Genomic DNA, 23,061 nt, shown 5'->3' with positions numbered 1-23,061 from the left:
CACAGAGCTAGTTCCAGGTCATCCAAGACTACATACAGAAACTATCTCAAGAAAACAAAAAAAAAAAAAAAAAAGAGGAAGGACTTCCAAAATCCTCAGCTGTGGGGTTCAAAGGAATTTAAAAGGAAATGGATAAACTACCTTTTGCAAAGGATCCCAATTGGAGCTGGGCTGTGTAATGCATCTGAGTCATGCACCCTGTATCACTTAATTCCCAACTCAAGAAATATTCATAATCCTAAAGCCAAGACAACGTGCACCAAAACACTCAGCAACCTGTTCTCTGGAGACAGAGATAAACAAATCAAAAAAAAAAAAAAATTGCAGGCAAAAAGCCTAAACTCTAATGCTAGGCTGCCTAAAAGTGAGCGGAGTCGCCTTCCCTTATGTACCCTAAGTTATCAGTTCATTTGTTAAATGGAAGTACTGGAGCCCTGGGTAGTTCAAGTAACATGCCTGGGAAATCGGTGTACACTGCAGGTAGGAGCTACCATCTTGTACCAGTAACTTTTATTTGTTTATGTTTTTCCAGACAGGGTTTCTCTGTGTAACAGTCCTGACTGTCTGGAACCCACTCTATAGACCAGACTGCCCCCAACTGGTACTAAAGGTGTGTGCCACCACTGCCCAGCTACATTTTTTTTTTTAATGACACTTTTATTTTGTGTGTGCAAACTCATTCTCAACATGGTGTTTGTGTGTAGTCAAAGAACTACCTACAGGAGTTGGTGCTCTGATGCCACCATGTGGTTTCCAGGGAATTAATCCAGGTGGTCAGGGTTAGTGGTAAGCATCTTTACCCACTGAGTCATCTCACCTGGCACTGTACCTTTAAATGTAACATTTGCTTAGCTCTGATAATTATTTACGCATATCTTTCAGCTCTTTTGGCTTTATGACACAGTAAAAGGAAACTAAGCCTGAAATATCTTTCATAAAGAACATTCTGTTTTAGCCAGGTGTATGGTCCAATTCTGTAATCTCAGCAACTTAGAGGTGAAGGCAGGTGTGTCATGAGTTCAAACTCATCCTAGGCTACCACAGACAGTTCCAGGCCAGCCTACAGACTCTCTTAAAACAAACCAAAAAATGAAGTACATACAATTTCTGTAAGACAACAGACTCATATCTTTTAAAATATTTTTATTAAATAATCTACTTGGAGGATAATTACAAAAGCTTTAAGCAGTAATACCAAGTAGTGAAAGGCATTTTCATTTAAAAAAAAAAAAAAGCGAAAACAAAAATATTCTTATGATTTGCTGCTTTATACACAGGAATGATTTATTTTACAGTCATTTGTAACATAAACCTACAAAATTCAAAACATTTCTTAATGTCTGAAATGCAGAATGAGGTCCACAGTGATATGCTTTCACACGAAGCTGCCTATTAACAGGCTGAATTGAACTCTACGATAACAATTTCACACAGAATTTATAAGATGGGCCCTCTGAATCAGATACTGGAAATCTTTCACAGTTTATGTTGCTTTTTTGAAGTTCATTTCATCAGAGGTAACCAACTAGTGTTGCCAGGGTTTCCTGATTCAGAAGTACAAACAGGCTTGGTTCCAAACACTTCATTTGTATTACATGCAAGACATTCCCTAAGTAAGAAGGATCTTCTGAAAGAAAATGAAGAAAACCAAAAAAGCAGCCCAGAATAAAAGCATTTACAAGCATCTGAATAAGGCCTTTCTTTTAATCAGTGTTTTAAACCCCTTCATTCTCAGGTAAGGGATTAAGAGGCCGAGAGAGGTACCCTCGGCGAGGGTGAGGATACTGGAGGTTGGCAGTGTCGGCATCGCAAGAGTGCTCTACCAGAGGAGCAGGAGGAGGAAGGAGCTGGGCACAACTGGACCATCTTGATCCAGCCCGTGGGGAATCCAGAGGGGGAAAGAAATACCTGAAATAATGAAGACAGGAACAAAACACCAAAACAAAAACAGGGGGAAGGAGGGAGAGGGGAAACAGAAGAAAAGAGAGAAGCAGTAAATACAAAGAGAACCAAAGAAGAGAAAACATGCTGGAAGGACCAAAAAAAAAAAAAAGAAAAAGAAAAAGAAAAAAAGAAAGAGCTTGTATATTCATGCCAAAACCAATAAAACATAATAGTACAAATCAAGACTCTCACTTAAATCAAGGTAGCTTAACCAAGTATAAAAATTTGAAAAAAAAGTTAAAGTTAAAATGCCAAAAAAATTATCAGTACATACATTACAGAGACATTAATTTTACAAATTTAAGCATTATCTGGTCTCTCATTTGATTCTCTAACTTACAAATCTAATTAATATGCTTTTCATTTTGGGCAATGCTGCATACATGATACTGAGAACCAATCCAAATATACTCTCACATTATAAAGCTAGCTACTGCGACATGCTTTTGAAAAATATAATCACTGGACAGTTTTGGTTTCCTGCAAAAAAAGCAAAAAAACAAAAAACAAAAAACTAAGAATAGCTACAGAATTTAGGTGTGCAAAAAGGCTTAAGAATTATAGTTATGCTGCCATCTCGTAACTTACCCGTAATATGTGTGCAATTTAGTAAATGAAAAGGTGTATAACTTTATCAAAATAAAGAGTTTCAGAAGACAGGAAGTCAAACAACACATTAAAAATCCTGAGACATGGAATTTCAACTGCATGCACATTTTCAGCGAAATTATCAACTATTCTTGTGTTTCCAAAGTGTCTTCAAGGAAACCAAGTTGTATAGAAGCACACGATAAACATTCATGCACTTCTTACAAACAGCCATTTCTTTAATGAGTATGAGATGAAAGCTATTTTACTACCAAATAAAACTGTAGCAGATGCTAGTGTAATGTTTGGCTACAAACCTTATCTCAACTATGGTGCTGTTAATATTCACCTCCTTAACTACTACTTGTAATTACAAGAAAAAGCAGCTGTGTGGATTATATCACCTATAAAGCAATTCTACAAAAGGTAAACAAATTAGCACTCAAAACAATCTTTATGAAAAATATTTATTTGATTTTCAAATTAAAATTATAAAAACTCATCATTTTAGCTTGTTTTAGAAAATAAAAGACATATCCTTATATTCTCCAAATGGAATAAAACTATATTTTCCCTCCTCCCAACAGTTTATGAGGATAGTAGCAATCTCTTCAGTTTTTAAACCCAAGTCTCCAGAACATTTCAAAAAATTGTTTTGGTGATGATGTCTCAACAAAAAGCCTTTCCATTTATAGTGTCAGTAAACTGACTAGTACAAAAAATTATATACACTAATTTTAAAGGCCTTTTGGACTGTGTTTAGTAGTGAGCAGGCTGCTGGCGCATCTTGGGAGAGATCAAACGGCGATGGGGAAGGGGAAAGGAGCTCGAGTTCCATTCCTGTGTGCATGCAACAAGCAGCAAAACAGCAAAGTTACTCCAGCTAGCTTGTACTCAGCTGTGCTTTCTGTTAAAGGACATAATACAAATGGAAAAGGGAAAATGCATCACAGATCCAACACAGATGGTTATTGGCACAATCAGAAAACAGACCAAAACATCAAAGCTATTTACAGAAGAAAATAACGAAAGCTGTAACCTAAAACCAGATTTTTAAAATCAACTCTAGTATGCTTCCCTTCATAAAATAACCTATTCTCATCTATGGTAACTGGAGACCATTTCTGTAGTTTCAAATACTTAAAACCTCAAAATCAAATAGCAACATTTCTTTATATAAAATATAATAGCATAAAAACAATTGAGAAAACTAAAATATAATTTTTTATTTAGGATGACAATAGGATAACCACAGAGCAGTTTCAAGGCTAGATTTGTAGTTTCCCAAACACTATTCCAAATTATGCCAAAGGCATACTAAAATAATTTATACTACAAATTTACATATTTGAAATTTGAATATGAAGTCTCTTTATGTCAAATTTTGTTTTAAATGTATGCAGAATAATCAAATGTCAAAACCTAAGATTTTATCTTTTCTGCAATTATAAGCACAAAAGACAAATCATTTCACTCATTGTTCTCTCAAAGCTGCAGTTGTAGACTTTATTTAAAATTTCAATGTGACCTGATGCAAAGCCCACACAACAAGCACTAAAAAAAAATATGAATGTTTATCTAAGAGTCAACCCTATTAAACCACATCTTCTCTTCCTCTCCCTGCTGCAGAAAAGAATACAAATCATGAACAAAGCTTTACTGACCACTGAATTTCAGAATACAGCTCAATGGTTGCACACACTATTGTACATATAGACCTCCAAGAGTGTAATTCCAAGGGTAAGTGCCACAATTACTGGTGAATTACTTTATTCCACCTTAAAGGTCACCTTTTAGTTTGGTTACCATGAGAGGTGGCTGACCAATTCAAAGAACTGACTATTCTCTAGGACCCAGGTTTGATTCCCAGCACCCACATGGAAGCTCACATGCATCCATATAACTCCAGTTTCAGGGCACCTGACTCTTCTGGCTTCTACAAACACTGTACACATTGTAGTGCACAGATGTACAAGTAGGCAAAACAGCCATACACATGAAATGAAATGTGCCCAGGGGTGGGGCAGGTTCCTAGTTTTCCCAAATTAGAGCCTACCTGCCAGCAGAAGATCCATGTAATGAGTTTTGAAGATTTGGAGTGTTTGAGCTTAGCGAAGGATTTGAGTTTCCCAGCTGAGAACTCCCATTTACTGGGCTCCCGTTACCTTTCAAAATACCAGTACACTTCCAATTGTCCATGTAATTAGCTGAAAGAAAAAAAAAAAGCCAAGAACGCTAAAATGATTGACACCTGTTCATAATACACATACTACACTGTTGCAGGGTATTTGATCACACTGTGAACCCTGAAATTGCATTATTTCCTGGAAAGACCTGTTTCTAGTTGTGGTATGGCTCAGCCCAAGCACACAACATTAATCCAAGAGCTCCCTGCTTGAATATTGTAAACAGGATTAAGTACTATGTGCTACAGCATCTTGCAGAGGTCAACTTCAGCTGTCAGCGTTCCTCTTCTAACTTGTTTAACACAGGAACGCTACCATTTTTAAGGCCCCGAGCTGCTTTGGATTCTTGTCTCTCTGCTTCTCAGGTCCCTAAAGGAGCACTGGAACTGAGACACCTGAGTACATGGCTGGCTTAGTTGAGTTCTGGGGATTCAAACTCTGTCCGCTCATCACTCATTTGAGACCAACACTTTTAACCACTGGATGCTCCCCTGGACTCAGAAAGCAGTCACGCACACTAGCTTTTGCTAGAGAGGGTGCATATTATAAATAGTTCTAAAACAGGCTTCCCTCCACACAGAAATAAAAGATTGCAATTGGCCATTAACTTCTATGAACTAGGTAGTCTGATATTTCAAAATAGTACAAATAAGACAATTTTAAAAAAATATGCTTCAGGCCGGGCAGTGGTGGTACATGCCTTTAGTCCCAGCACTCAGGAGGTAGAGGCAGGCATATATCTCTGTAAGTTCGAGACCAGCCTGACCAACAAGATCTAGTTCCAGGACAGGCTCTAAAGCCATAGAGAAACCCTGTCTCTCAAAACAAAAAAAAGTTTTTCGTACTTTAGTCCAAGACAGCCACAGAAACCCTGTCATATATACATACATACATATATATATATATATATATATACATACATATATATATACACATACACACACACACACACACATATATATTTCTGAGTTTATACTTTTAAATGAAAAGTGAATATAAGTAACAACCAACCCCCCACTAAAAACCTTACCTTTCCACAATCTCACGCAGCCATCATCACCTGAGGATGCTAGCACAGTTCCTGTTATGTTCCAACTCACTCTCCAGACCTGAGAGTTGTGATTATCAAACTGAGCCACGATATGGATTTCAAATTTTGTGGGACCACCAGAAGAAGTAAGTTCTTTTCTTAAAAAAAAAAAAAAATTAACAAAGTTTACACATGGTGTCCTGTGTGTAAACACACACTCTCACACATTTTAACTAAGAAATATTTTCCCCTAACATGCACATCTATGTCCCCACCACTACCATCACTCAGCCCTTTGGATACAGAGGTGTAACTTCGCTTTGTTCTCTAAAATCTGGATTTATTTCACCCCACAGATGGCAGGTACTCAGTGCTTCTTTTTGTGGAAAACACAAATGAGCACATTATTCCCCAAAACAAGGTTCAGAATCCAATAGAAATAACAATTTTAGAAGACAGAGTAGAAAGGAAGCATAGAAGCAAGAAAGGGACCTGAAAAAGTTCAAACTAAGTCCTCACTGTAAAAAGTCACATGAAATACAGGATGCCACCTTGAGACTGTACCTTTACTATTTTCTACAGGGACAACCAAAGGACGTACGTGTACGTTCAAATTCCTGATTTTTCTTCAACTCACCTCACAGGTTTTAATGTGAAAATTCTCACATCTTTGGTGGCTATGGCCAGGATGTGGAAAGATCTCCCCAAATTCGGAGCAAAGGCAATATCATGAACAGGATCTGTGACTGTCATGAGAGTTTCCGCTTTTGCATATTTCCTGATTCAAAGAAAAATTAATTAGAAATTTTTGGAAATTAGACATAAAACTTGGGCTGGAGAGATGGCTCTGTGGTTAAAAGTACTTTCTGTCCTTCCAGGACTACTTCAACATGAGCTGGCTCACCACTGCCTTGGGTGAAGGTACACACATGTAACTCTGGCATTTGGGAAAGGCAGGATAGGAGGAGAATTACAGCACATAAGGCCTGCCTGGTATACACAGTGAGTTCTAGGCCAGCCACAGACGCCATAGTTAGACTGTAAAAACAAAAAGGCACAGGGTGGCTAACAAAAACTTTGGTTTTTAGACCGATCTTGAATTTGATCACAAGATGTTGGTCTGTTCATTTGTAAAACTATGTTAATATCAAAGCTTTTTACCCAGCTTATTATATTCAGACTTCTTAATCATATACACAAACACATACACCTGTATTATCTTGCTATCTTCCACCTTTTCTCACTGTGCTTACATAATGCCAAACCCACTATCATCTCCCAAATGGAGACTGTAACAGCATCTTCACCCTGAATGCACTGCTATTCCCTTCTAAAACATTTATCACATCTATGGAAGAGTTAACTACCATCCCACCCTGTACTTGCACTCACATGACCAGCAGGATGACACTATAGCAATGGCACAAGCTCTCAAGTCTTACTTATCCTATCACACTCCATTTGCCTGTGATGTTCCAACAGCAATGGTGACAGTAGTGTTCCCAAGGATTTTTGTTTTGTTTTGTTTTTCCAGACAGGGTTTCTCTGTAGTTTTGGAGACTGGCCTGGAACTAGCTCTGTAGATGAGGCTGGCCTTGAACTCACAGAGATCCATCTTGACTCTGCCTCCAAGGTACTGGGGATTAAAGGCGTATGCCAGGTCTTATCAGATACTCCTTCACACAAGAAGGCTTTTTGCCCTCAGTCTAGCTAACTTGTACCCACCCTATGGGTCCTCTTGTAAGGAAACACTCCTAACCTAATCCTCAGACCAGATTTCCCCAGGTAGAAGAATCTTCAACACCCTCATTCTTCTGGTTCAGAAAGTTTATCCCATTCCTTAGTATTCTTTTCCATTTTCTCTACAAGATGATACTGAGATGTCAGCTACCTTCTCTTCCACCCTAAATTATGGGAAACTGAACGCATGCCTTAAGTACCAGGTACTCAGAAGGCAAGGAAGATCACCTGCACTTGTTCAAGACCAGCCAGGATGACATCAGACGGGCTCAGCAGCTGAGAGCACTACTGCCCGGGTCCCAGCACCACATATGGTTCACCCAACCATCCACACTGCAGTTCCAAAGGATCCAATGACCAGGCATGCACATGGTACACAGACATGCATGTAGGCAAAGCACTCAGAAAATAAATCTTTTTTACAAAAGCACAGAACAAAACAACCCATAAAGGAAAGCATAGCACAGAACTTGATATATATCACAGGAAAGCAGTGAAGATTCAATAAAGGATGTACAATGCAGGAAATAAATAAAGGAAAAATGATTTAAGACACAATACTGAACAAAGCAGCACTGACCTTGTGTTTTCATTGTACTCAAAAATCTGAACCTTGGCCATTGCGTTTGGACTGCTATCATCACTTCCCACGGCGATCATGGGGGAGTGAGCACGAGAGCTAGAAACAAAGACAACACTCTGTGTAATGATGGAAAATGTAGAACTAACAGAATTTAAAAGGAGACCCCTAACCTACAAGTCAGTCTGTCATTACTACCACAGCTGGATGTCCACCATGGATAGACCTGCCATACTGCCAGTATGCTTGAGGACTGATCTTCAGCACCCTTTCTATGGCTGAAATAGAAGCCTTCTTCCAAGAGAGCAGATAAAAATGGCGCCTGTCTTACCTTCCTTCCTACAAACATTAGCAAAAGGAAAAAATGTAGTTTATTAGTAAAGCTTTCTAAAGCTCTGTGAGCAAAGCTTCATTCACATAATTAAATCCACTAATTTATAGAAAAACTCAGGTACACTACAAAGAGCTATAGTAATAGCATAAAGGGAAGGAAAGATTATCCTATGTAAATAACAGCTTCATGAGTGTTTATCTATAAAAAATATTCACATAACCTGGCAAGCTAAATTTTAGAGCCAACTGATGTTCATAGTCAAAACACCTAATCACATGCTGAATATTCATAGAACCCAAATGTTATACTCACGTTAACAGAAAGGAACAGAAGAGATATAGCTCAACATGAAACAGAAGGAAATAAGCTCATATTCTCTCTCCTGTATCTCTCTCCCCCTCTCTCCCTTTCTTCCTTCCTCTCCTCTCCCTCTCCTTTTCCCCTACTCTGTTTTTCAAGACAGGGTTTCTCTGTGTGTAGCCTTGGCTATCCTGGAACTTGCTCTTCCAAAAGACCCAGGTTTAATTCCAAGCACCCTCATGGTGAATCACAATAGTCTGTAACTCCAGTTTCAGGGTTCCAACACCTTCTTCATGCCTCCAAGGGTACCAGACACACACTGACATACATGTGGGCCAAATACCCATACACATAAAAGTAAGGTTTTTTTTTTAAAGTTTTTAAAAGCAACCACGGCATAGTCAATCAATATGGAGCATTTAAACTGGAATGTTTAAACAAGTATGGTGACATTATTATTATCCCAGCACTCAGGAGGGTGATGAAGGACAGGTAAGTTCAATACCAGTGTTGGCTGGTTACACAGCAAGTTCTAGACCAGCAAAGGCAATACAGTAACAATCTCTCAAGTGAACAAACTGTTTTAAAAGAAATCATATAAATTACATACTAATATGTGAAGAAATGCACACAAATTATTTTTCTGTGAGAAAAGGAACTTCAAGGAAAACACTTTAGTTTCATACATGTAGGGTGTACCATGTCTCTTTGTGTTGGTGTGTATCTGATTATTTTTGCACAGATCTGTCCCTTAATAATACCCTAATTTGTTTTTATATACATAGAAAATGTTCCAGAAGTTCTCACCAAACTATTGTTAATGGATCAGTTAGTATATGGAGTGAAAATAGAGACAAGTTACATGACCAGACAGGAAAGGGGAAACTTCCTTCTAGATAAATTATTTTGGTACAAAAAGCATCTGAGAAATTAAACCAACAAATTCTTAGCTTGGAAAATCACTTGCCAGTTTTAGCAGAGTTACCAAAGGCTTGCTATGTACACTTGCTCACCTGGAAGGATTCCAGGAAATGCAGCTACAGCTCAGTTTACATGAGATCTCGTGCTGCAGAGACCACTGGCTGAGATTCATAACATCTGGGGCCTCATATATTCTTACTATACCATCTGCTGAACAGGTTGCTAACATCAGACCCATATGTTTGGGCGCAAACTTCACATCAGTAACAGATGTTCTGCTATCCACTAGAGTCGTCCTCTTCACCTGAAAAGAGAAATATATTTATGACTGAAACATACACAAAAAGAAAATGTCAAGGATCTAAAGAATAAATGTTTCAGAACCACAGATATCTCTGCTGTTTACTAGATATGTATACTTGCATGAGGTATTTAAAGCCTCTCTTAGTCTCTATTTCTAATAAAGCACTTTGCTTATATAAGAATCACTAACAAATTAGTGACCTGTAATTAACTGCTGTCTTTAAGACAGAAGTCTGCCTTTAGAAAGGATAACGTATTATGTTAGTAATCTTGCTGTAGTGTTTTGAAAGAAAATTGCCCTCAAAGAAAGTGGCACTATTAGTAGGTGTGACCTGGCTGAAGGAAGTGTGTCACTGTAGGGGCGGGCTTTGAGGTCTCATTTGCTTCCCTCAGTATGACAGTCACTGAATTTCCTGTTGTCTGAAAGATGCTCAGCTATTCCTCCAACACCATGTGTGTCTGCACACTGCCCTGATGATGATAATCTGAGCCTGTGAAACTGTAAGAGAGTCCCTCAATTAAACGTTTCACTTTATAAGAGTTGCTGTGGTCATGATGTCCATTTCCAGCAATAAAAACCCTAACCAAGTCATGAAACAGACTGTACCAGAAAACCTTAGAATTTTTATACACATAGTTGCCATACAAAGCAGGCTACAAGTAGTAAATCCAATGAATTAGGATCCTTTAATATTAAACACAAGGCTTGCAACTTCTATCATCAGTAAAGGAATGGACTACATAAGACAGAAAACACCTACAGACTAGATAATCTTAAGGCAGAACCAGGAGGCAAGAGAAGAGTAAAATCTCACTGCACACATCCTTTTACAGCTTTCAATTCTATATTAGGTGATTATTTTTAAACAAAAGGAAAGTAAAACACTTCCCATGATAAACTTAAGTGAAAAAGTCTTATAATCTAGTTCAATTCTCCACTCTTATAGATGAGGAATATGAGCAGCACACAGGCACTATTCTTGTCTGATGGGTGAGGTCATTCTGTATATGTTTCTCATACTGGTTAATAATAAAGCACTGTTGGCCAATAGGAAAGGAAGATAGGAGGGACTAGGAGACAAGGAGGAAGGAGGAGCCAAGATGGAGAGTCTGGAGAAAGCAGTATGCCGCCAGCTCCCCGGTAAGAGAAATACATAGATCAGCAGAAATGGGTTAATAATTAAGGCAGAGCTAGCTGATAAGAAACAAGTAACCAGGCCAACAGTATTGTATCAAATACAGAGTCTCAGCGCGTTATTTGGGGCTGGCGTGGCGGCAGGACAAGACCTGGTGGCGGCAGGCAGAAAAACCGAACTCCTTACAGATGGTGCCCACGTGGCTAGTAAGAACTTCCACTTAAAATTTAACAAAAGCTTAAAAAAGGGTTTTAGAAACAAAAGAACAGAGACAAGCAAGGTTTCTTGGTAGCAGCATTTTTCTCAGTTGAACTCTGCTTTGCTAGAGACAAGCAGATATTCGCGCGGCTCCTTTAAGGGAAGATTCCTGACTCAGCTTAAGCGGCAAAAAACCGCACAGCTTTCAAATAACTCTGCTAACAATTTATTGGTGTGTATGAGAGATGGCAATGGCAGTGACCACATCTCCAAGCTGGCAGCATGCTTTCTGGGTGGCAGCGCAGACCAAGGTGGTGAGCACAGCTTTCCGTGCTGGCGGTAAAAGTACCCGCCACCATCTTTGGTAAACCGCGGCTGACACAGCTATGACTTTCATTTTAACAATGTTGTTTACCAGATAAAAGACTTGTGGCCAGACAAAGATAAAGGTTTACAGTAAAGACAGATTCATATTAAGAAAAACCTCTAAAGGTTTACAGTGTGTTTTAAAATATATGTAGACATAAAAAAAAATGGTTTTAAAGAGACAAAGAGGAACTGGGTGTTGTAGCACACGCCTTTAATCCCAGCACTCAAGAGACAGAGGCAAGCAGATATCTGTGATTTGCAAAGTAAACCTGGTATGCAGAGTGAATTCCAGGACAGATAAGAGTTACACAGAGAAACCCTGTCTCAAAAAATAAAAAGTAAAAGAAACAGAGTAATAATAAAGCCACATAAAGATGAAAAGCTCAGAGAGAATCTGGTTACTGTATGCTATTGTGTTGTCTCTGCATTCTTTGACTACTGAGAAAATAACAACAATTGATAAAGGAAATGCTGCTGGATTAATTCAATTTATATATTTTAAAAATGCTTTGACTCCAACATTTAAGTTCAAGGACAAGTTACTGGGGAAAAGGATTTCTATTTTTGTTTCCACAGAAAATGAAAAGCTGTGGATTCCTTGCAGACTAATGTGGTTTGATCAAGCCAGACCCCCTGAAACAGAGTCGCTGGTGATCCAACATTCAAAACAGCTTGAACAAGGCAGCCTTGCAGACTACAGCCAGGATTTCTGCATCTTCTTAGAATCCCCCATGACAGCGCCCTTTACCAGCAGGAAGTAGTTTGGAAAGAACGACGCCCAAATTCCCAAATATTGTTTGTTTTCATTTAAATGGATTTGGTTACAAATGGTTAATGATCACAACCAATATCTTTTTAAAGGTAAAAAGGGGATTATGGTATAGATATGAATACTTTGTTTTGGAATGGATTTTCATTTATTGATACAATTTAAGGTTAATTTTGTGATGTGTATATTCTCCTTTTGTTTAGGTATTGTGTTTTTATAGCTCAGTTAGAAATGTAATGTATACTTTAGTACAGATTTTAGATAGTTACCTATAATAGTAAAAACTTATAGCTAGGTGAGTTAGGTTTTCTAGATATATAGAGATGTATTTGAGATAAATAGGAATTCTTCAAACCTTTCAAAGACCTACAGAATATGGCATTTAAAATGGTTTAGGGTTTTTCTTGGCAGTGAGACATAAATGTTCCTGGCAACACCACCTGCATCAGAAAGGAAGATGGCCATTAGAGAAAAACGTCATGGAGTTTGCCTCCAATATGGCAAGACTAACCATTTGGACAAGATACTGCTCTTGTCTGGACTGTTTGACTTTATGCTGTATAAACTGGACATGCAGGGCCCACAGAAAAGTGACTGCTTATTCAAGATGGACATTGCTACAACGGTCCTGCTTCATGGAAGAGTCTGCCAGACAGCCTGCAGGACACAGAGAAAAGTGACTGACAAACTGCCAATACAAGAAGACAGTTTAAAGTTTCCTGCTTTGCTGAAGAGTCTGAAGACACACTATGGCCTATGGGCTGAAGATGGAAGATTACAAAAGAACTTCGGGTGACCAGACAGTGAGTTGTCTCTGTCATTTCGAGAGCTTATATATTATCCTTCTGTGGTCTTTGAAGGTGTTGAAGACAGATAGTTATGGTTATAGTTCTCATTAGTTAGGATTAAAAATAAGTTACTTAGACTTTAGACACACAAAGATAGAATAGATGATGGAATATTTTCTTCAAATCTTGCTAAATGTTAATGGACTAAATATTGTTAACTGTGATTCTTACTCGATAACTATTGTATAATATATTTTGCTATGTTAAGGTTAAAACCCTTCTTTTTATTTAGACAGAAAAGAGGAGATGATGGGTGAGGTCATTCTGTATATGTTTCTCATACTGGTTAATAATAAAGCACTGTTGGCCAATAGGAAAGGAAGATAGGAGGGACTAGGAGACAAGGAGGAAATAGGAAGTAGTAAGGAGGAGTCAGCATGGAGAGCCTGGAGAGAACAGAACCGCCATTCCTCTGCTCTCGGTAAGACCACGTGGAAATACATAGAAATGGGTTAATAATTAAGACAGAGCTAGCCGATAAGAAACTAGTAACTGGCCAACAGAATTATATCAAATACAGAGTCTCTGTGTGTTAATTGAGGCTGGCGCGGCGGTGGGACAAGACTGGCGGCGGGAGGAAAAACCCGTACTCCTTACAGATCTAATACCAATCATTTGATAAAGGCTGAGGTAGATGTTACAGTAGCCATACATGCGGAAAGTTCAGAGTGTAGCTCAGTGATAGTGCATAAGGCCCTGGGTTCAATCCCAGGCAGTGCAACCTAACCACAAATCAGAAGTTTAAAATTATATAAAATAGAAAAATATATAAAACTGGGTACAAAGCAGATCCTCCGGGTTCTTCACAGGAATAATGAAGACCCAGGTACCAGAGCAAACCAAGCAAATGCAAAAGAAACAGGAGGAATTATGGGAGAAAGAGCATAGAAAAATGGAAGAAAGAGCAGTGTTAGCCGTGTGCCAGGAGCCCTCGTGTTCTCAGATGCACTACTGGTCTGACAGCTCACCGCTTTATTTCTGTACAATGCTAAATTTCTCACCCAGTGACTCTGTCCTCGAAGTTTATCGTTTGATTCTCCTACTATTTCTTCCCAAACAGCTGCTGTCCGGTCAAAAGAACAGGAAGCCAAAACTTGTCCGAATTCTGGATGAGCCCATGTCACACGCCATACAGATCCACTATGTGTCTGGGGAATTTAAAAACAAAACTGAGTTTGCTCACTTCACACATACAGTTTTACTTGAGAAAATATAATGGAGCATGAGCGGTTTTACTTCAGTTCACTCACCAACTTAATACCTGATAAAAAGTTGATTTCTAAAAGCTTAGAACTTTTGGAAGATATTTAGGATTGTGGCCTTCTAGACCTGTTATTCTTTAAAATTATTTTTAAATTTTGACCGTGTGTGCACAAGCATGTGTGTGAGCACACATGTGCTCTCCATCTCTCTCTCTGGATTAGTTAGAGCTCACTGACTGGCTGGCTAGATGGGGTGGCCAGCTAACTCCTGGAGACCCTCCAGTCTCTACCAGGTCAGCACAGGGATTATAAGCACATGCTGCCACACACATTTTAAATGGGTTCCAAACTTGGGTCCTCACCAATGCACAGCCAGCACTTTACCAACAGAGCCACTTTTCGAGCCCCAGTAATGATGTGAAGCTATTGGGACATATGCTAATAATGACAAAGCCAGCTGGATGTTTTTGATTGCCAATGTTTACACTGGAGACCTACTTTGTAACAGCTTGACCAATCAACTAAGTCCATCTTTTTATTTTTACTTATAAAATATTTCTATAAAAAAGATCCATCTTGTAAAATAAATTAGATTTATCAAGATCATCCGCTTTACAACCCAGAGACTAGAAGAGGGAGGAACCAGAAATGACTTCTGAATTCTTTAAAACAGGGTTTGGTGTTAGCTGATGAAAATGTTCTGGGATTAAATAAGAGATGAGTACACAACTTTCTGAAGTAAGTTATTCTGCCAGGCAGTAGTGATGCATGGCTTTACTCCCAGCCTGGTCTACAAAGTAAGTTCCAAGCCAGTCAGAGCTGTTACACAGAGAAACCCTATGTTTACAATACCAAATAGAAGGGAAAAAATTGTTTTTAAAAGGGGTAAATATGACAACTCAAAAAGGTACTACAGTGCTATAAACAATTAATTGGAGTGGGCATGCAGACAGTAATAAAGCTTCCCTAGTAACTATGAAAATATGGACACTGAAAAAATAGAGAGTGCTTCTATTCGCTTTAAGAGCTAACATGGGGAGCTGGAGAGATGGCTCAGCAGGTAGGAGCACTAGCTGCTCTTGTAGATCTGGGCTCAGTTCCCAGCACCCACAACCATCTGTAACTCCAGAGAATATGGTGTCCTCTTCTGGTGTCAGGTCACTGTAAGCATTTGATGCATATACACATACAGGAAAACTCTTTTAACACATAAAATTAAAATAAATAATAAAATCTTAAAAGCTAACAATAGACAGAAAGAGCAGAACATGGTTAAATGATTTTAACTAACACAAAGTTAAACAAAAGATAGAAGCATTGAGTGCAAACCTAAACTTAAACCCTTTTACCCAAGGAAATAAGAGAGATGGTCCAAGCCAGGTGTTAGTGGTACACGCCTTTAGTCCCAGCACTCAGGAGGCAGAGGCAGGTGGATCTCTGTGACTTCGAGGCCAGCCTGGTCTACAGAAGCTAGCTCGATCCAGGACAGGCTCCAAAGCTAAACATGAGAAACCCTGTTTCAAAAACAAAGCAAAAAAGAGAGAGAGATGGTCCACAACTTGCAATGATTTGCCTTACAAATGCTAACTTTATGATGATATAAAATGATACTTTAACATGAGTTTGATCTACTCTCGGAGAATATCAAGTCTGCCAGTGCTGCGCAACAGCACTGAACCACAGCACCCAGTCAGACGGTCAACCAGAAGCCCCAATGAGCTGCATTGACATAAGGAGCTAGGCAAGCTGGGTGTACATTTTCAACTTCGAGAATCTTCAATTTAATTCATACTTATTGGTAAATAACCCCATTACAAGTTAAGGAATACATTTAATTTAAAGCTCAGCATCATTTCATTTCCTTTATATGTAAGAAATGTCAAATTACTACTGTACATCCTCATGCTGTCAAGAAAGAAAATGGATTGGTGTATTTCACCATCAAAGGAATTTGCTAGAGCCTGGTGGTGGTAGCATACATTTTTAGTTCCAGCACTCAGATGCTTTGAACATCAACCTACCAATTACATTTAGAAAACTCCACACTGGTGTTTCTTTATTGTTAAGACATGGTTTTGTATAGGCCAGAATGGCCTAGATCTCCTTATGTAAGGAGAGGTGGTAGTGTATAACTTTGATCCCAGCACATAAGAGGCAAAGGCATGGCCTGTAATCTGTGATAGTGGCAGAAAGGAACCAAACATTTCTAACACTGAAAAACTAAAAGTCACTCAAATGCCCACCAGCAGGGGACTATACATTGAGACTGCTCAGCATCACATAAACAAACCAACGCTGGTGTGGTGGCACATGTCTTTAACGCCAGCACATCGGAGACAGAAGGAGGGGGATCTCTCTGAGTTTGAGGCCAACTTGGTTTAGGCTGAGTTCTAGGACAGCCAGGGCTACGCAGTGAGAACTTGTCTCAAAGGAAAAATGTAAAACACACATGGATGAACCTCAAATCTATGTTAAAAGAAACTAGCCAGACACAAAGGACTATATCAGCTATTACAGTCTTGCATGATTTTCCAAGAGAAAATCCAAATAGAATTCTATCTAACAAATTCTATCCAAATAACAGTCTCTCCAAGTCTGAGGGGACCATCGGACTTTACTGGAGAATGGATTAACACAAGCAAAAAAGTAACTAACTGCATTACCAAGTCCCACCTCAGCCTGGGTGACGACTCACAGAAGCTGCCACTGCAGCATGCCCACCTTCAGTCAACCTTCCACCTTATGTACACTGTAACCTCCAGGACCACATGCAGCTGTGGTCCTAGAGCAGAAAGGAGTGGTGATTCCCCATCTCCTTTTAAGAAAGACTGTTAGCCACTCTATAACCTTTACCATTAGTATAGAGTTAGCCATCATTGTGCCGTCTACTCATTTCCTTACTGTGGCCACAGGGCCATGATATTCTGGAGGTCACCAGGGCAACTCAGCTTTATGATGGCAGTGGTCATGTGAGGCTAGGAGACAATAGGGCTGCTACAATATACGGTTTCACAACAAACACTCAGAAACTGCTTTTGCTAAAAATCATGGACATCTCATAGGTCCACAAGGCAACTAAACACAGGATGAAAAGCTTTGCCTTTATTTGCATGGGTCAAACTCTTGTTGCTGTACATAGGCATGCTCATCACTCACAGAGTACCTGTCTAACCCATCTCATCCCCCTTTCAAGGCTGAAGCCATGGAAAGAAATCACTGTTCTCAATAAACCTGTAGACACCTTGGGTTATGGGAAGAGCCAACCATTAGAGGACAGACCGCCCCACAGTAAAGGGCAATCAATCAAAAGTAAACAAAAGGCTGCACCCTATAAGGAGAAGTAAACACTCTGTGAGGACCAGATTGATTCTCAAGCAATGACAGCCATAAAGACCTCTTTAAACCAACTTACAGAACTAGAGGTGAGGCTAATGTTAGTATCTCAAAGTCACAATTGGGTCACCCAGCTACAATCTCTGACCAACAAGTGACCCCTCTGCAAGATATATTTTAGCAGTAGTGGCTAAGATACTATGGAAGAAACCAACCACTTTCTGATTGGATTTAAGGATAGTAATCAAATGGCTCCTAATGACATACTGCTATACCCATATCTGCTCAACCCACACCAGAGAAGCTTCTTGAAGTAGATGGGAATTAACACAAAGGACAATTCCTGGACAATGTGCAGAGGGGGAGAGACTTTGAAGCACTCAGTTCTAAATGGGATGTTTTCCTCAAACCCTCCCAAGGATGAGGGATCTATGCAGGAAAGAAGGTAGAAAGACCATAGGAGCCAGAGGCAATGGAAAACAGGGAAACAGTGTCTTCCAGCACAATAGGACTGATGCACATACAAATCACAGAAACTATGGCAACACATACAGGTTCAAGCAGAGGGCTCCCAGGAGAACTGAACAGAGTCCCACCCCTAAGCAAGAAGCTATCTGCAACTGGTACCTGTTGGCAGAGGAAAAAAATCAGTTTTGTCCAATGGAGTCTCAGAGTATATCAACCACACTTCAGGGCAGCCCCCCTTCCCCAGGAGTAGTTGACCAACACACAGACACCAAGGGAATTTTGTGGGGGTTTGTTTCATTTTGCTTTCATTTGGTACTTTTTGTCTTATGGTCTTTCGCTTATTTTGCATTTTATTTTTGTAATTTTGTAGGCTTTTTGTTTTTCAGAGGGTTTCCCTGTGAAGCTTTTAAAGCCTGTCTCAAACTCACATAGACCCACCTGCCTCCCGAATGCTAGAATAAAAGGCATGCACCACCACCTCCCAGCTGTAGGCATTTTTTTGTGGGGGTTTGGTTTTTGTTTTCGAGAGAAAGAACATAGTTATGTGGCTAATGAGAAGGAGAGGAGAGAAAAACATGAAATATGCTGAAATCCCACTGGCAGCAGTAACAGAGTGCTATAAAAATACTATTTTTCCATCCTTTGGTTTTGAGACAGGGTCTCACTCTATAGTCTAAGCTGGCATCTTCTAACTCATGGCAATCTCCTGCCATAGAATCTGGGATCCCTTACCTGGCCACACCTACACATTTTCTTATTCTCAAATTTCCTATTGCTTTAATAAAAAATAATTTAACAAATCAGAAACTACCTTTCCAGGAAAGAATACCATATCAACTTTATCATTTTTCTCAAAGCTGAACACCATGTCAGTAATACTAAGAACGTAAAAATAAAAACTAACCTTCCAACTAGCAGTACAATGCCAATCTCCACTTTCACTTTTATCCCAGACCTATAAAGAAAAAAAAAAGGTGAGTATAAGCACAAGGAAAATATCAACTCCATAGGAAGCAGGATACAGAAGCATTCTTCACTCCTTAAGCCGATGTTCATTGGAAATCCTGTGTTGCACTGGGCCAAGTGCTAAGGAACCAGGCAGCTGAGCTCTAACAGGCAGAGTCAACACATTCCTTTTTTATTATTGTTATAGTCATCATTGTTGTTATTGCTGTCATCGGGGCTAGTGATGTACTGAAGCTTGAGCTCAGGGTCTTGTGCCTGTTAAGTGTTGTACTTACAACAGTACTGAGCAAGTCCCCCAATTATGGTTTTAACTGACTACTAAAATATTGTTAATAGCAGCTTAGGTTCCTGTATCTGATCGATCATTTTCACCAACCAACATACCACCTTTCTTAGTGTGTATTTCTGTTTAAAAGGCACCTTTTGATACAAACTGGCGATTCCTAAGCATCTACCACATGGCCAGCAGCATGGTAATCGTGCCTGATGGGCACTTACTACCACATTTTCTAAGGTTTCAAATTTCTTGTGCACACCTTTAATCCAAACTCATGGGAGGCAAAGGCAAGTGGATCTCCAAGTTCCAGGCCAGCTTGGTCTGATCTACATAATGAGTTCCAGACTAGCTTTGGGGGGTGAGGAAGGCACAGTATTCACTTTGAGATAACAAATAAATCTTAATGAGGCAAAAAAAATAGCAAAAAAAATAAAATAAATAAAAAATAAAAAAATTGCAGCAATCAGTTCTGGAGAGATAGCTCAGCAAGTAGAGCACTGGCTGCTCTTCCACAGAACCCAGGTTCAAATTTTCAGCACCCTGCACCCTCTTTTGACCTCTAGTGGTAAACAGATCTATGTGAAAACAGATCATCCATTCACATAAAATAAATAAAATTAATTAAACATAAAGACAACATTGATCAACTGCACATGAAATAAAAGCAAAAACATTCAATAAACCACCCAAAAAAAATTACAGACAGCAAAAACAAAGTTCCAACTTCATCTATCAAAAAATGTACCAAGGCCTGGGGATGCTCTGCTCCGTAGCACCTAAGAGACCCTCTGTTCAACCCCTATTATCACAAAGTGAAAATAATATACCAGGCCTGGTGGTGTATATGTGCAAATCGAGCTACTCAGGAAGCCGAGGGATGAGGACAAGTACAAGACAGCCTGAGTAACTTAAGGTGACCAGGAATGGTAATAATAAGATAATGCAGCAATATTGAGAGAAAAAAAATCAACACGATCAGAGAAGGGCCTGGAGAGATCACTCAACAGCTAACACTGCTCTTTGCAGAGGACCCTGGTTCAGTTCTCAGCACCCATATGATAGCTCACAACTGCCTGCAACTATAATTCCAAGGCATCAACTTCTTCTGATCTCATTGAGGCACATATACATACAAAAATAATGAACCTTATAGAATCAGTACTGACAATTAATCTATCCCATAATAAGCCTGTGTTAACACAATTCTTTTTTGGGGTGTGGTGGGACATTAATTTGTTTTTATTCTATTTTTTCAGTTTTACTAGGAGAAAAATACCATCCCACAGGGTATTGGTGGTACACGCCTTTAGTCATAGCACTCAGGAGGCAGAGGCAGGCGGATCTCTGTGGGTTCGAGGCTAGCCTGGTCTACAATCAAGTTCCAGGACAGCCTCCAATGCAATACAGAAAAACCCTGTCTCGAAAAGAGAAAAGAAACAAAAAAAAAAAAAAAAAAAAAAAAAAACTGCCCCAAGACAGAGGGGAACCACCTCTCACTGGGGGCACTTGGCATTTAAAATCAGTGTTAATATTAGTAAATTTAGTTCTTTTTGTAGTCAGACACCGTCTGTAATCCCAGCACTTGGAAGGCTGAAGGAGAAGGACTGCCTGGCTACATACATAGCAAGATTTTGTATTAAAACTGCCTGGGGTACACAATGTGATCCCTTTTGAATCCAAAAAGGGGGGGGGGGCAAATGTATTGGGGGTGGGTCACTCTTCCTAATTAGCGATGTTGGGTTCTCCCTTTCTGCCTGAAGCAGGGCTGTCAGACAACCTGACTGCCCTTAAGGCCAAGCACCAACTATTTGAAACTCTTCTGGGAAGTCTAGAGAAACTACTCTATAACTACAACTGACTATCCCATGAAGGCCCAGCTCCAGCATGGCAGTCTGCACTTTCTACTTAACAAGCCTAGAGGAACTCTGGATGACCCGCCAACCATTTCCACCAAGCAGGAGCCAATTCCAATAGGTGACCTAGCAAGGGACTGTTGTAACAGGTTAGAAGTCCACTTCTAATAACTTCACAGATTATAAATCCAGCGACCATGCTGTGAAAGGGGCAAAGCAGTTTGATGACTTGACAGCTGAAGTAGCCCTTTGGCAGATTGTGTATATACACATAAGCTCTGCATGTAGAACTACCTTCTCTCCCACTAGTGCTACATAATCTTAGTATAAACACCATTCCTAAGGGCTTAACTGATGTTACCTGAAATCAGCTGTACTCTCGGGCCAAGAGCTGACTCAGCCATTAAGGGCTCTGGGCTGTTCTTCCAGAGGACCCGGGCTCGGGTCTCCAAAACAAACAAGCTTAACTCCAAGGGATCAGACACCCTCTTCCAACCTATACAGTCACCAGGCGTTGCACATATACACTTGCAGACAGAACATTCATACAAAGTAATCTTTAAAATTGAGGACTTGGCGGAGTCGTGCCTGTTGACGCACAGCTCCAATCACAACACTCCCAACAGAGACAGGTAGATCACGGGGGGGGGGGGGGCGTTGGGAGGGGTGGAGGCGCTACAGAATTGAGACACTGTCTCCAAAAACTAACACATGGCATCATATTCAATGGACACGTGCTATAACTATCTTCAGCGACCACTTGAACATGGACAAGAATAAAAAATGCCACGTTTTCGGCTACCCTGGCGTTGTGCTTGTAAGCCCAGCATGGCTGAAGCTGAGACTGGAGGACTAACTACAGGCGGGGCTAGAGTCTAAGACAGTCTCAAAAAACAAGAGCAGAACTGCGCTGAGTGCGCTTTAGCTCCACGGGAATCCATTCGGTGAAGTGCCCCGGGCAAAGGAGCACAGGCGCGAGGCCCACACAACTGATACACACACGGCCACAGGAAAAACAGAGACACCGCCACGATAGCCATCGGTCGGTCAGCACGAGCGCCTGAGGCCACGGTCGCGGCCCACTCCTGAAACCCAGCACGCGCGTGCGCTCAGCACCCCGAGGCCGGGGATCGTCCGGCGCAGGCGCGGCAGGAGAGCGCCGCGAGCGCGGGCGGCCGTGACCCCACAATCGGCCGGCGGGGACGGTTCTCGCCGCTTCCGGGGCGGCGGCGTCCGTAGCCGCGGGTCGCGTGCGTCTCGGTCGAGACTGGTGCCTTCCGCGCCGCCTCCCTCCCGCCCGCCCGCCCTCCCCCCCGTGGCCGGGCCTGGGCAGCGCCGCGCGCACCTTGACGCTCTGGTCGCTGGAGCATGTGGCCATCCGGCGCCCGTGGAAGTCGAAAGACACATCGTGGATGAGGTCCTTGTGGTCCGCCGCGATGCTGCGCGCCACAAACATGGCCGTCGCCGCCGCCGCCTGCCCGGCCCGCCTCCGAGAGGGCGGCAGTGGGGCCAGCAGCCCCCGGACCGCCGCGGAGGCGCGTACGGCACGTCGGCCCGCGTCGCCTCGGCGCGCCACGCCCCGAGGGACACGCCCTGCGCGGGCGGAGCCTGTACCCGAACTTCGCTGCAGCAGCGGGGAAGGCTGGAGATTCAGGAGGGTGGGAAAGTGAATCAGCCTAGAGGTGTCCGCCCGTAAACACGTGATCGGAGGGAGGA

At 40.9% G+C, this 23,061-nt stretch overlaps 1 protein-coding gene across 2 annotated transcripts; it reads right to left on the bottom strand.

The window, feature by feature from the left end:
• Positions 1-1,126: 1,126 nt before the first annotated feature.
• Positions 1,127-22,929, bottom strand: Seh1l (SEH1 like nucleoporin). 2 transcript variants are annotated; one of them, XM_051201205.1, is made up of 9 exons: positions 22,691-22,929; positions 19,154-19,204; positions 14,248-14,394; positions 9,716-9,927; positions 8,069-8,167; positions 6,386-6,526; positions 5,749-5,906; positions 4,589-4,739; positions 1,127-1,908 (listed from the first exon to the last, which is right to left on the bottom strand). In XM_051201205.1, exons 1-9 carry the CDS (start codon positions 22,799-22,801, stop codon positions 1,716-1,718), a joined length of 1,263 nt encoding a protein of 420 aa, XP_051057162.1. In that variant the 5' UTR covers positions 22,802-22,929; the 3' UTR covers positions 1,127-1,715. The 2 variants fall into 2 exon arrangements, with proteins under 2 accessions (XP_051057162.1, XP_051057161.1); XM_051201204.1 differs by lacking the exon at positions 1,127-1,908 and adding an exon at positions 2,983-3,439 and having other exon boundaries at positions 22,691-22,904.
• Between the last annotated feature and the right edge of the window lie 132 nt (positions 22,930-23,061).

Source organism: Phodopus roborovskii, unplaced genomic scaffold (assembly GCF_943737965.1).
Source record: "Phodopus roborovskii unplaced genomic scaffold, PHOROB, whole genome shotgun sequence".
NCBI lineage: Eukaryota > Metazoa > Chordata > Mammalia > Rodentia > Cricetidae > Phodopus > Phodopus roborovskii.
Note: the sequence above shows the minus strand (reverse complement) of the source record. Positions and strands in the feature narration are given on the sequence as shown.

What these genes read in the sequence shown, in the direction of transcription:
- Seh1l (XM_051201205.1), bottom strand. Translation starts at nt 22,801, where the DNA reads ATGTTTGTGGCGCGCAGCATCGCGGCGGACCACAAGGACCTCATCCAC. An exon ending in CCAGCGACCAGAGCGTCAAG is followed by an intron (nt 19,205 to 22,690) that starts GTGCGCGCGGCG and finishes TTTTCTTTATAG; the next exon opens with GTCTGGGATAAAAGTGAAAG. An exon ending in ATTGTACTGCTAGTTGGAAG is followed by an intron (nt 14,395 to 19,153) that starts GTTAGTTTTTAT and finishes TAAATTCCCCAG; the next exon opens with ACACATAGTGGATCTGTATG.